Source organism: Genypterus blacodes, unplaced genomic scaffold (genome assembly GCF_046128005.1).
Source record: "Genypterus blacodes isolate CSIRO-AG114 ecotype Tasmania unplaced genomic scaffold, CSIRO-AGI_Gbla_v1 ptg000019l_1, whole genome shotgun sequence".
NCBI classification, from domain to species: Eukaryota; Metazoa; Chordata; class Actinopteri; order Ophidiiformes; family Ophidiidae; genus Genypterus; species Genypterus blacodes.
In genome coordinates this window covers 2610228-2623558 of record NW_027466832.1, presented here as the reverse complement: position 1 = coordinate 2623558, position 13331 = coordinate 2610228, and the positions used below count along the sequence as shown (strand labels likewise).

Here is a 13331-nt window from a genome sequence, read left to right as displayed (position 1 = left end):
AGCCCACAGTAGAGTTCCAGTTTGGACAGTTGCACAATTTCAACTGGACGTGTGTGTGTGTGTGTGTGTGTGTGTGTGTGTGTGTGTGTGTGTGTGTGTGTGTGTGTGTGTGTGTGTGTGTGTGTGTGTGTGTGCGTGTGTTTGTGTGTGTGTGTGTGTGTGTGTGTGTGTGTGTGGGCAGGCGACGGTTTACCTGGAGGAAGCGAATGAGGTAGCAGAGCACCAGTTTGTTGATGTGTGGAAGGCCCAGCACAACATTGACTGCAGCCTCTGGGTTGTCATAGTGACTGATACACTCCTCATAAAACTCATGGGGGATCAACGGCTCCTCTAGCTCCCTATACCAGAACTTCAGAAGCGATGCTGGAGACAGACAGGAAGGTATGAAGAGAAATATATCATGCTGACATCCCAACTCAGTATGTTGCACAGTTTCTATGAAAGTTCTGTCATCCTAGTAAATGGGCAGTAGCAGATCAAACTAACTGGACTGTAGTCTTAAAGATGCTCATTTGTTGGACACATTTTCACCAAACAGTATTTTCTGGAGCTGTATGTGAAAGGACTGCAACCATACTTTTGATCATGTTTTAAGTATCTCAGCTTTACAGGCTAGTTAACATTAATGTTAGACCAAAATCTCCATCTCAACTGAACGATATATAGGGGCTACAGTTATAATTAAGAGAATTCACCTATTACATCAAACAAACCCCCATCTATGGCAAAGCAGTGTGTTATTAGTGTCAGACTGCTTCGACAGGCTTAGTTTAACAGCTCGCAATTGAAATAGAATCACTAAGAAGACAGTTTTGCTTTATTGGGACTTGAAAACACTGAAAAATATCTTTGAAAATGTAGACATAGAGCTGGATACTGTTCAGCCATTGGGTCTGCAATGGGTTTTTAAAAAGGTAGAATCAAAAAGAAAAAGTTAACACCACCAATACATGCATTTAAACCAGTTTGTATGTCTGTGTGTACCTGGAATGTGCGGGTCTTCCAGCCCTGTGGGTATTTTCCATTGGTCCACTTGCAACTTAAGGGCGTTGACTTCATCTATGTCACCTGGAACCCTGTACATGAAGGTCACACACCAGTGAGACTTTCTCCTCTGTCCTCATCCATAATGTTTCACACATAGAATTCTGATTACAGCTTCCACCAAGTAGAGAAATCTAGGCAAAACCTTCATTTTAATGCCATTAATCTTTCTGCTTTTTTATTATGATTAAAGAGATTGAAATTGCTCCATCTCCAAGTCTTTTTAAATTTTGTTTAAAGTAGACAGATAAGACCTGAGAATATGTCTGTCAATATTGAGATGCTTCGACTTCGTAGACTTAGACTACCTAGAGCGAGTGAGCTTGAAGGGCAACTCAGCCTGATGGAGTTGCAAACTTGATGCATTAATAGAGTAACATTCACTCTTTGAAATATTTATTTTATACCCAGATAAATTACTGAAGGTTTCCAAAATAGTGCAGGTCTTTAATGAGCTAGCTTAGAGCTAGCTAAGGCAAAGAGTGGGGGCTACAAGGGCGAGCTCTGACGGGTCCTGACATATGATCTTTTATAAAACACTACCATAGGTTCATACTGAATATATGTCTAAGCTCCTTTGTCCTTTCTGTACAGTTCTTCTGATAATCCTGTGTGTTCCCTTTTTCTCACCTGAAGATCCCCTCCGTTTGGTCTCCATTGAGACACAGCACCTCTTCAGAGAGACGAGTCTGCACCCAGGGCAGCTGGCGATCTGGATAACGTTCCTTTTGGAGGGCCATCACCTCCTCCAGGGAGGAGCCAAAGAGAGAGGGGCTGAAGATTGCATTTCTGGCATGCTTGATTTCCTCTATACAGGGCTTCTGCAAGCCCTGGACATGGAGAGAGAAGCAAAGAGGGAGACAAGTGAATATTGATACTGAAAGGGCGAAGAAAGACTTCAGCATTTGAAAACCTGGGCCAATGGCAGCTGCTACTAGGTAGGTCTAGGTTCCAAAATAAATGAGTACTTTATCACTGCCTGGGGCCTGTACTATGAAGGAAGCTCAACAGACCTCGGACTTGTTTGCGTAAGCTGCAGGGTTTTGATATATGACAATATCAAAATGAGGCTTAATAGGTATCACAACGCTGCAAACTTTCTTACTGCCATGTTGCAGACGTGGCTGAAGCATGGGTCAAGAATATCCTTGGGGAATGAAATAGATTTTGCAGCTATCTAAATATCTCTGCAGTGCTTTATACTGAGAAATGCCCAAAAGATAAGTCATGGGGATCCTGCGGGAACGGTGACGCTATTTTTCAAACGAGGTGATTGGTCAAGAGGCAGTGCTTGAGATTTCAGCCAGATCAAATTATGCCCCCAACCAGAATATAATTTAATTCAATTGAGTTTATCTCAAGAAACTTTACATATGAGAGCAATTGCCCTGAAGCACAAGTTACCGCTATCAGAAGTAAGTCAGCTTTGAGACATCCGCATTCCTTAAGTCATTACTTAAGGCGTTACTTGATGCGTTCTCCTGATTGGTTGTGTTTTCCTGGTTTATCTGAAGGTTTTGTTGAAATGCTACACAACCATGTCACAGTAATATTGCTACTCAAATGAAAAACATGCATCACGTGTTGTCTTGTGCTGTGGAAGCTTGCAGAGACTTTTAAGAGGTTATCAGGAGCCAAAAACTAAGCTGAGCTGTGCATGTCCACTAATTATCTCTATTAGTACCCTACTGGCAATACACCTTTACAGGCACTATGCCAACCTGCTGCCTACTGCCACAGACACAAACTGCTGCCAGCACACACAAATTAAACGTTCACATATGACACAGTGCACACACGACTAAGTGTCAAATAAGACTAACACAAAAAAACTAACTTATTAAATAACTGATGTATGTCATTTGACAGTCATACCTTCTTGGCTCCAGTCAAAGCAGCCTTTGTTAGTTTGCGGTAGCAGAATTTGGCATAGCTGCTGATAGCCACTCCTGCAGCAAGAAACAAAAAAAAGAAGTGAGGACATTTAAAAAAAATATTCATTTTAACTGACGGGTTTCTTTTCTATAAACTTTGTTCCACAAACTAGGCTTCAGTCATTTTAAGATGAAACGGAAACAAGCTGGCGAGCAGGAAGCACACTGGCTTAAGGGCACTTTAACCTAAAAGGCTGTACTAATTAGTACTTATTACTGCCATACTTATTTACACAGCAACATAAGTGATACGGTTCTGATTTATTCATCACCATTTTGTATCGACTGCATATCTTACCTGCTAAAAAAGGTCAAGCTCAGACGTGTTAATCTCAATTCTCTTGAAAGTTCACTTTGCACCTTTAACTGACTAACAAAAAATATATTTTAGTTTTTTAATTAAAATAAAGCAAACAAAATATTATCAACTTGTAGCATTTATTTTCCATGGTATACCTGTGAATAACAAATGAATTGCAGCAGTCCCTAAATATTAATTTTAATATTTTATTGGAAAACAGAAGTGCTTGTATTGGTAAAACTAAATGACATAACTAAGATAGATAGATACGAAGATATAGATATCATCTCATTTTAGTGTTTGTAGTGTTCTAAATTATTTAGCTTGGATCCAACATCTTTCACATGGAAGATTATCTTCAGACTTTGGTAGCTGTCTGAAACTAATTTGACCATATAAACTAATATGACCATGACAATATTGCTCATAAACCAGATGGAGATAGAAAACATTGTATTGCATTAATGACATTTTAATAAGCTTTTAATTAGCTTCACGGGTTAAAAAAAGAAATAGATGGATAAAGTAATTAGATACCTGAAGTAATTAAAGATTAATTAGATACAAAGATATTCCAACAGATGTGGAAATATCTTTAAAGCATGCCTCTTAAGATAAATAACAGATATGTATACCATTTAAATATTATATATTTGTTGAGCCAGTGTTCAGTCAGGCTTGTCTGTCTCCTGTCTCCGTCAAACTCAAAATATTTTTCTCAATAAATCAAACCTATAAAAGCCTCCATCACAGTCAGCATATTGCCTACATGCTTCCCGTGTATAGTAAACATACATAAACCTTAATGCACTGAATGTAAATTTCACTTTCACACATTTTTATTCATTCATTTATTAATTCATTTAAATGTATAAACCACAAAATAAACTGCAAATTACAGTATGAACTACTCGAGAAGTGTTCTACAGCAGTAGGCAAATTCCTCAGTAAGCCACTAGGTCAAACTCAAAAGTATTTGTTCTACATTACCACCTGTGGGGGGAGGCAAATCACCAGTACAGTGTTATTCTGTCTGACATGTTAAGACACAAATGGAACGGGTCAATTTTTCAAACACACCTAGAACTTATTATTTGTCTCAGATGGAACTCAGCTCATAGACACCAATCTGTAATGTTATTTAGTAGCTGAAGTTAAGCATCTTATCCTTATTACAGAGCTTCCTATAGCATCTGATATTCTTCTCGGGATTTGGGTTTAATGGATCTCATTGATTTTCTGGTTAGAATACTGTAGGATATGGTGAAGATACCAGTTGGCTATTATATCTGTATCACGTTTCCCTCTCTAATTCTTCATCCAGTCCCACCTAGGACATTACTGAGTGTAGTTTATCGCAGACATCAATAAGACACCATTATCAAAACCTGTACAATTCTTTTACACACATCTTCTCAATAGAAAACCCATGTATGTCATTGTATCTGGTCAATAAAAAAATGAAAGGAAAAAATTAGTTGAAATACACATGTTGTTGATTTTGTATTTCTCAATAACAGACCTAAAAAATGTCTTGAGGCTCATTAAATTTTTTATAATAGTAATGGACATGGGGAGGCCGTGGGAGAGGCCGTCGTCAAAAAAGTTAGGATCAATTCTCCCTGGACTAGATGATGACCTGATTATTCAGTGAAAATGTGATGTTATACAGTATCTGGCTGACCTAATCTGATCATAAGTATTGGCAAAGGGGAATTTTGCCCTGCTAGTGATTCCATAAGAAAGATAAAATTGTTAACATCTACATTACACTTCATGGCAATCTGGACAGTAGTTGTTGAGACATTCCCTTTGAACTGACCATTACATCATTATGAGGCCTGCTGCTACCGGGGGCAAAAGGTTGTGGGAACTTATGCCGACCCTGTTAAACACTCCAACTAATGATCAAACAACTATTGGCTTTGTCTGTGGAGTGTGTGTGTGTTCCATCTTACCCTTGGTGTCATTGAGGGGGTCCATGTGTCGGCAGATATAACCTTCTAAGTAAGCGTGGAAGCGGGGCGTGGGGGGGAAGAACCCCAGGCAGATGGCCATGAGCTCCCATCCTCTCTCCAAGCTGTCATAGCGGAAGTTCTCTGTAGTCTGACGACAGAGTTGAATGTAGAGCTCATCGCGCAAACCCTGGTTGGTCCAGCCACGCACCACCACCTGGCAGAGATAGGTAAGGTAAAGATGGTCAGCATCCTTTTTTTAAAGTATGTTAAACAAGACTCATCTACAAGAGTGAAAATGTATTGTATTCTGTATTGTTTGTTGATAAAATATATTAATTGATAAAATTTCAGTCAGTCTTTCAATAAGTGAGCATATTATATATAGTAAGTAAGAGGACAGAAGGACTTTGAGTCCATAATGATTTGCGTAAACTCAGCTGATCTGCCATACAAGCCAGTAGGGTCAAGCACACATTTGAGCCCAAGCAGGTACAAGTAGATATATGACTGCTTATCCAGTCGATAACTGCTCTCTACTGAGGTTCACAGGTACAAAATAGGTGTAAAAGAGCTATACAACACAGTTGGACAGGAAATGGTATGTCCTTTTATTCAGTTCCAGTTCCCAAACGGCACATCAATTATACCGGGTGTGCAGAACATCCAGCCCATTTGATTCGGGAGATACTGTTACTAATTGATCTTGACTCGAAGTACAGTGATCTTGTTTATCATTGTGAAGTGCAGTGGCTGAGTTGCAGAAACATACTCGTGTAATTTTAGAACTGTGGGATGAAGGTAAGAAACTCATGGAGAGGAGAGGAAAAGGCTAACTCAGTGATAGCAAGTGGCAATGTGATCTGACATTCATGGTTGACCTCAGAGCAGAACGTCAAGTTGCAGGGCCCCAACCATGTTCTCAGCTCTCTGCTTTCAAACATGAAATCATTTGAAGCTGAATTAAAGCTGTGGAAAATTCAACTCAAAGGGAGTAGCACTGCAACGACAAAAAACATCTATGGCATTTGAATATGCTGGTGCATTAAGTGAAAGATAAACGTAAACAACAGCAGCTGAACATCTTTGCTATACCGTTTATTGTGGACCAGCTGGTGTGCCTGATAACCTACAACACGAAATGATTCAGCTACAGAGCGATGATGAGCTGAAAGCTGAGTAAAGCGACCACCCACTTAAAGTTCTGTAGACATTACATAAACGCTCATGATTTTCCCACTCTGAGGAGACATGCGCTGAAATATGCGTCTGAACAACCTACTGCTATGAGCAGTTCTTTTCAAAATTGACCCTCGCAAAGAGTCGACTGTGCTCCAGATTGACTAACCCAAACCTGAAAAAGCAGTTGCGAGTTGCAACATCATCCATACCAACTGACATAATCAAAGAGAAGCTGTACCAACCATAGCATTAGGGGTGAGTAAAATGTTTGACCAACAAAATCTGGTTGATCATTTTGTATAGCCTGTGAATGATGTTATTAATATCCAAATGGCCCTTGATAGGAAAAAGACACATGTACACATATTGCACGTAAATGCATCAAGGTTGTACAGATGTGTCTAATAAAGTAGTAAAATAAATAGTCAGGAATTCTGAACAACTAAAAACATGCTGGCTCAGATAGTCTATAGCAGTTGGAAACAATCAGGTAAGACTGTGTTCCATGTAAACATATTAGCTTTCAGCAAACACACAAAAGAATCTTACCGCCAAACCTCAGTGCCGGGTGTCTTTCTAATGTTGTAATTGGTGAGCGTTTGTGACCACAAATAGCACAGCTAATATTCTCTACCATCGTGTGTATGTGTGTGTGAGTGTGAGTGTGTGTGGCTGTGTGTCTTGAAATGTCTGCAGACCTCCAGAGCCACGGAAAGGGGGTCAGCCTTGGAGCGCCGGTCTCCCATGTAGGTCTGAATAAGCTTAAAGATGTCCACTGCCTCCTTCTTCACTGAGCGGTCGGAGGTCACAATCATGGGCTTCTTGATGGGTTCGCTGCTCCAGGCTAGCATGTTGGCAATGGACACCTTTCTTCGAAACAGACCCTGGGAAAGCAAAGAAGTGTGGTATGGAAATAAAGACAAAGAGAAAGGGTAAGCGGGCGAGCAGATTATAATTCAACATTTGATTGAATGAACTATAAATAGACTGCTACTGTGTAAATACTAAGTACTTTTGACTATGCTATCATTGTTTACCTAGCAGTGCAGTTGCAAGGTTGCGCAGAATAATGGCAATGGTAACATCTTTCTATTCAATAGGTGTATTGAATATATTGCAGGTAATACATATTCATTTTCGAAAAAACACATTTTCAAAGGCTTGCTGTGCTCTCTTGAGTACCTGTGTGTGTTTGTTGAAGTGCTTTGACGCCCAGTTCTCAATGTCGGTCTCTGAGGATGGTTTTCTCAGAGTGAATTCTGGGAAAACGCCACAGCTGGCACTTGGCATTATATTCCTGGCATTTCGACTGGCTTCAAACTGGGCACAAGCTCCGAGATCCTCTGACTGATGAATAGAGAGATGGAGGAAGACAAAAGGTTGAAAGAGGAAATGAGACCACCTTCACTTCTTTGCTGTAGCTCTAAAGCAATAAGCACATTAGCTGGATTCCTTGACACACCGTGATAAATAACTGTGCTCAGTCTCACTTTTATTGTAGAATGAATTGAAAAAATACCTTTTAAAGGATCCTAAAGTCCTATTAGCTTATCCTTGAGGCTGTATGTTTACTGAAACTCAATACAAAATAATGAACACAATAGTCAATCATGCTGTTCTTACAGAATGTAAATCTGTCCTGAGGGTGATGCTAGATGAAAGGCCAAGTGTAATCAAAATCCACATACTTCCAAAGTCCAAATAAAAAGGTGGAAGCACCATATTTGGAGTCACCACAATCATCATCTGAGTACTATGAATATCCATTTGAACCTCTATATTGTTCTAGACAGATAGATGGAGAGAGGGACGGACTAACACATATTGCTGCATCTAGGCCGAGCTGCTTTCGAGGCACAGAAACTGTACTTTAACTAACTCTAGTAATTTGGGAATATGTGGAGCAAGCGAAATTCAAGCGACCCAGTTGATGAACTTTGTCAATCATTTAATTAATGTGAGAGCCAACTCAGTCCCTCTGCCACAAAGCAAATACCAATAAAGCCCCAGAGTGGCTGTGTGGTTGAACTAGGCAGGAAAACAAAGGGCATTTTTCACATATTCAAACAATAATTTCTTCCATTTTATTATTTTAAAGGAGGGTATAAGGATTACCATTCACTTGAAACAGCATTATAATAACTGCAAATAAATGACATCATTGGGCTCAAAGACTCCCCATTGTGTGTGACTGACTTGGCCTTGGCATGGAATGTGTAATAGGTGGACACTGCTCTTCCAGTGAGTACTCTCGCCATTGCACAGTCAAGGACGTGTGTCTAACTTCCCATTTAGGTATTGCACAAGTTTATAGGACATTTCCAGAAATCAGGTTGAATACAAAATGATTTGGAAAAGTTCTAGAATCTCTGGTCCCTTGATGTTTTTTATTTGAATGAATGAATGAATGTGTCTTCTAGCATCATCCCTTATCAATACACCAGTAAATGATTAACATTAGGAGGTAAACTGTATGTTAATGTTTGCTTAGATCCATTTTTCTTTGAGTCTAAAAGGCTCATGCATATTCACAGCATGCAGCAGTACCTGCGAGGGGTGCAAGTAAGGCTCTGGGGAGGCCAGGTTGGTTTGTACAGAGAGGCTTTTCTCCAGTAGGGCCTGAGGGAAGCCGAGACGATCAAAAGTGCTGCGTTTCCAGTGGTGTCCTTCGCTTTGTGCCAGCGCCTCGTCCTCGCTAAATGCCCTCACCACGGGTCCTGGTAATGGTAGTGGCACTGCGCCGTCACTTTCATAGCCATCCTTGGATCCACCAGCCTGCGTCATGCCTCCACCCTGCCCGGAGTCCCAACTGCTTCTTTGTTTCATCACCTGCTGGGCCTCCCATGCCAGCCTCGCCTGCGCCAGCATTGCCTCGGAAGCTGTGCCTGCCAATTCCCCGTCAGGACCCCCGCAGCGTCCCAGCTCCTGTGGTAAAGAAGGCTTGCGGCTCCTGCGTTTGCGGTTTCCACCAGGGGAAAAAGTCCCAGGACCGCCGGTGGAGGAGGAAGAGAGGGAGTGGGTCTGGCTAGATGTCCAAGATATGGAGTCCTCATACAGCAACCTCTGGCCTCCTTCTCCACCCTCCCCACTGTAGTCCAGCAGTAGGCGAGGATCCCTGATCAGAGACTGGCTGTGCTGCAGTGTGTAGGAACCTCCATATGAGCCACAATAGCCCCCGGTGGTACCATAACGCAACAAACGATCGGCCGTCTTGAAGCGTGGGCTAGAAGATGACTGCTCAACATATACCAGCTGCTTGACGTACTCCTTGCCAACAGGGCTGTACTCCAGGCTCTGGGCCTTTTCTGGACATTTCTGCCTGGTCAGAACCAGTTGACCATAGGGCGACTGGCTCTGTTTAGGTGAGTGATAGAGGGGAGCTGAAGACTTGCGAGCGGGTGACTTGCCGGTGCCGTAGAAAGAGGAGGGATCAGAGAGGTGCATGTCTGTGGGGGGCTCTTCATAGATGGGAGGGGGTTGGTACTCTGATGGTGGCTCCTCATAAAGAGGAGGTTCATAGGCGTAGCGAGGTGAGGGAGGCTGGGAGTCAGCTGAGGAGCGCCGATGGGAGCCAGTGCCACCCAGCTCGGCCCGTTTCAGAAAGGGAGAGAGGCGGCGGTCAGCATACAGAACAGGTGATCCCTCTGGCTCGGAGGGCGGGTTTCCTCCAGAGGAACGGCGGGTACGTGGGGTGGTTCCCCCCCCAGAGGAAACTGAGGGAGTGGGAGGATCGCAGGGTGAGTAACCATTTCCCTGATGGGCAAGGAAGCTAGGCTCTCGGTCAGTCACCTTGATGAGCATTCGTTCCTTTGTACCAGTGTTCCATCTAAAAGGAGAAGTCCTGGGGAAAGGAGACAAGAGGAAAGGAGATGTTTATTCATCCAATAATTATCCTCATAAGAAAATGTGTTACACACGTGGACTCATCTAACAAAACCATGACAGTTGTGCTACACAATTATCCCTTTGGTACAGAACACAGTTATTCATCAGCATTAACGTTATTATTCACCACCTGTACAACCCAACTCTACAGGTCACTGGCTGTGCTACTGTAAATATTCAACAGAAAACACAAACGGCGTTGGCCACACTGACCTGAAGAATACAAACAAAGAATACATAATAATAGCATCATCAAAGATAGGAAATAAGTGGACCTTGAATCCAGATTACATTGCAAAACAAGAATAGTTGGGGTTCCCCACTGGCCATCAACATCACAGCTATAGCCACTCTGCTTAAGGGTGTGTTCAAGCTGGTCGAAGAGCTTCTGCTGGACCAGGAAACACAGAACCGCCAAGCCGAAGCCGAAATCTGGAGAGCAACTACAACTCATTGTCGTCATGTTTCATTGCTACAACTACTGTGTAAATGTCACAACGTGCAAGTGAGCTTCAACAGATTGACATCGATGAGATGAGATGAGGATCTCTGTCTTTCCTGATCATAATCCAAGGTGACTTGGGCTCAGGCAGCTTTAAACAAGATCAGGACGCAAAACAATTCTGATCTATAAAAGGGGGGCCCTGCAGAAAAAGTTTGGGAACCACTGAGCTACAGAGATGTGGAAAAAAAACGTAATTGCCAGACAATGCTAAGGCCCATGTTAACAGCATGAGCATTGGGTGATGCTAAACAATTTGCTTTGAGAATGTCATGCCTCCTTATTATTGGCTTACTCTTGTTTACATTAGTTGCTCTTCTATAGAGCTTTTCAGAATTACATTTTTCAATTAGAGCAATGCAATCTAATATAGCCCCAGGTACTGATGTATCTCCAACAGAGTTGATAGATTTGCACATTTACTTTTGTTGATGTTTAATGAATCTTTGCAAAATGGTTTGTTTCCAGACTGACTCAAGCTTCAACAGATTGAATCGATACATGTAAGACAAAAGATCCCGGCTCCTGTGGTTCTTATAGACCTCTGTCTTTACTAAATGCTGATGTAAAATAATTTGTCCATAACTATTGCGCTTCGTTTAGAAAGGGTTTTGCCTTGTATTATTTATTTATTATTCCATTTACCTCTGCAACTTTTTTTAATACTGTTTTAAATATCATTCATTCAGCACATTTCAATAATTTACCTGAGATTGTCATGTAATTGGATGCTGAAAAGGTTAAGATAAAGAATTGTGGCACTGGAGATAAATTTATCAGTTGGGTGAGATTATAAAACACATCGTCATTTGCTACAATATTTGTTCCGAATATTTTGCACTAGAATGTGGGACACGCCAAGGCTGGCCTTCACTGCCATTTCTCTTCACCTTAGCTATTGAACCACTGGCCACGGCTCTAAAGTACTCCACTCTTTTACTCAAGTGCTATTCGTAATGGTGTTGAATATTGATTATCATTGTATACAGACGTCTGCTGTATGTAACTGACCCTGCATCTTGTCTTCCAATTATTCTGTAATCTCTGGATATTTTCAGTACATTTTCAGGAACCAAGGTTCCTGGTTCAATTTTGGGCTCCTCCTAGAGAGCCTGTGGAAGTGTTATTGAGCACTGACTGCATCTCCTTCAGGTCCATTATGTTACGATCACCTATTTCCCCCCTCATATCTGATTCCACTTTAAGGTGTGGCAAAACAAAGTGTGTGTTTCCTTGTTGCATACCTTTCCTTCCTTTGTATTCAGAAGACAACAGCTTCTGTCATCACTGTATGGATTACCTGCAAACCGATGTTTCCCTAACTTTCCCTCTCCAACAATTATGGGATGGTTTGCTTACTTTCAAAACGGAACCTGTTCTGTTTCAGAGACTATCACCGCATTCTGGATCAATGTAATAATGGGAGATGGGCATTTATAGCCCTGTCCATTGATTGCCATTTTTGGGACCCCGTATGAGTCAGGTCGATTAAACTCTGAAATGATTTCACATCCTTACTTGCCAGACGTCTTCTTCTCCTAATGTGGAAATCTCCTCCCCCCGCCCCCCCTCCCTTGACAGTCGCTTAATAATGACACTGTGCTTTCTCTTAAACTTGAGAAAATTAAATATACAATGAGAAGACATACCGATTTTCACTTTCACTTTACGGACTTGCTGGTTTTGCCACACTAAAGGATGGTTTGCTAAATGCTGTAATTTTCTGTCAAGTTCTCTTCTCTCCCAGTGGGCCAGCATGGGTGTATGTGAATGTTGGGGTTAATGGGTTCAGGGGTGGGTTGTTTTTTCCTTGTTTTCCTACATGTGTACCATCTGAGTGTTACCTAATTGTTATTCTTATTATTTTATTTTCTATGTTAGGGTAAGGGTTGTAATGTAAAGCCGCATGTCATCTGATGCATATAATGTGTTTTCCCCAAATATTTTTTGGGGGAAAAAAGGAAACAATATTACACTGCAAAAGATGATAATATCCTACAGCAGCCGTTTTTGGCAACAATCCTTAACTCACTTCAGTTCTGGTTGTACATGATACATAATTCATTAATTCACTCTCTCACTCATGCATCTAAACTTTAGCCATTAATCAAACAACAGCCGGAAGAGGAAAATTGCCCTGGAATGGAATAACAAGGCAAAATAGTTGAGAGGAGGGAAGTGTGAAATCAATTGCAGCATTGGCCACCCTCCGTTTCAAAATACTTTCACACAATGATCCCCATGACCAGGAATGAATAGTGGAAATGTGGGTGCGAATGTTAATGTGTGCGTGTGATTGTATGCGTATGCTAATATGTGTGTGAGTGAATGTGAGAGAAACACACTTGCATTGAGCATCACAGGGCTGTGTTGGGTTATATCAACATGCGCCACAGTCATAGACATGTAACCCACTTTCTTTCGTCCTCAGTCAGACCGCTACTCTGCAATTATACTGCCCTTTTTCTCACTCATTTAGCAACCCACTCCTTGTGCAAGCCTATCTTTCCTCCCTCCTTCTGTCAGTA

At 41.6% G+C, this 13331-nt stretch overlaps 1 protein-coding gene across 1 annotated transcript in view; it reads right to left on the bottom strand.

The window, feature by feature from the left end:
* arhgap39 (Rho GTPase activating protein 39) overlaps window positions 1-13331 on the bottom strand; it is a 55305-nt gene that overhangs the window by 4438 nt on the left and 37536 nt on the right. The window contains exons 3-10 of the mRNA XM_076141531.1: window positions 8964-10257; window positions 7599-7763; window positions 7115-7300; window positions 5238-5451; window positions 2920-2993; window positions 1675-1874; window positions 985-1076; window positions 194-363 (exon numbers count right to left, since the gene is read on the bottom strand). Of these exons, the coding sequence (XP_075997646.1) occupies window positions 194-363; window positions 985-1076; window positions 1675-1874; window positions 2920-2993; window positions 5238-5451; window positions 7115-7300; window positions 7599-7763; window positions 8964-10257 (2395 nt within the window). The remainder of the gene's footprint in view (window positions 1-193; window positions 364-984; window positions 1077-1674; window positions 1875-2919; window positions 2994-5237; window positions 5452-7114; window positions 7301-7598; window positions 7764-8963; window positions 10258-13331) is intronic.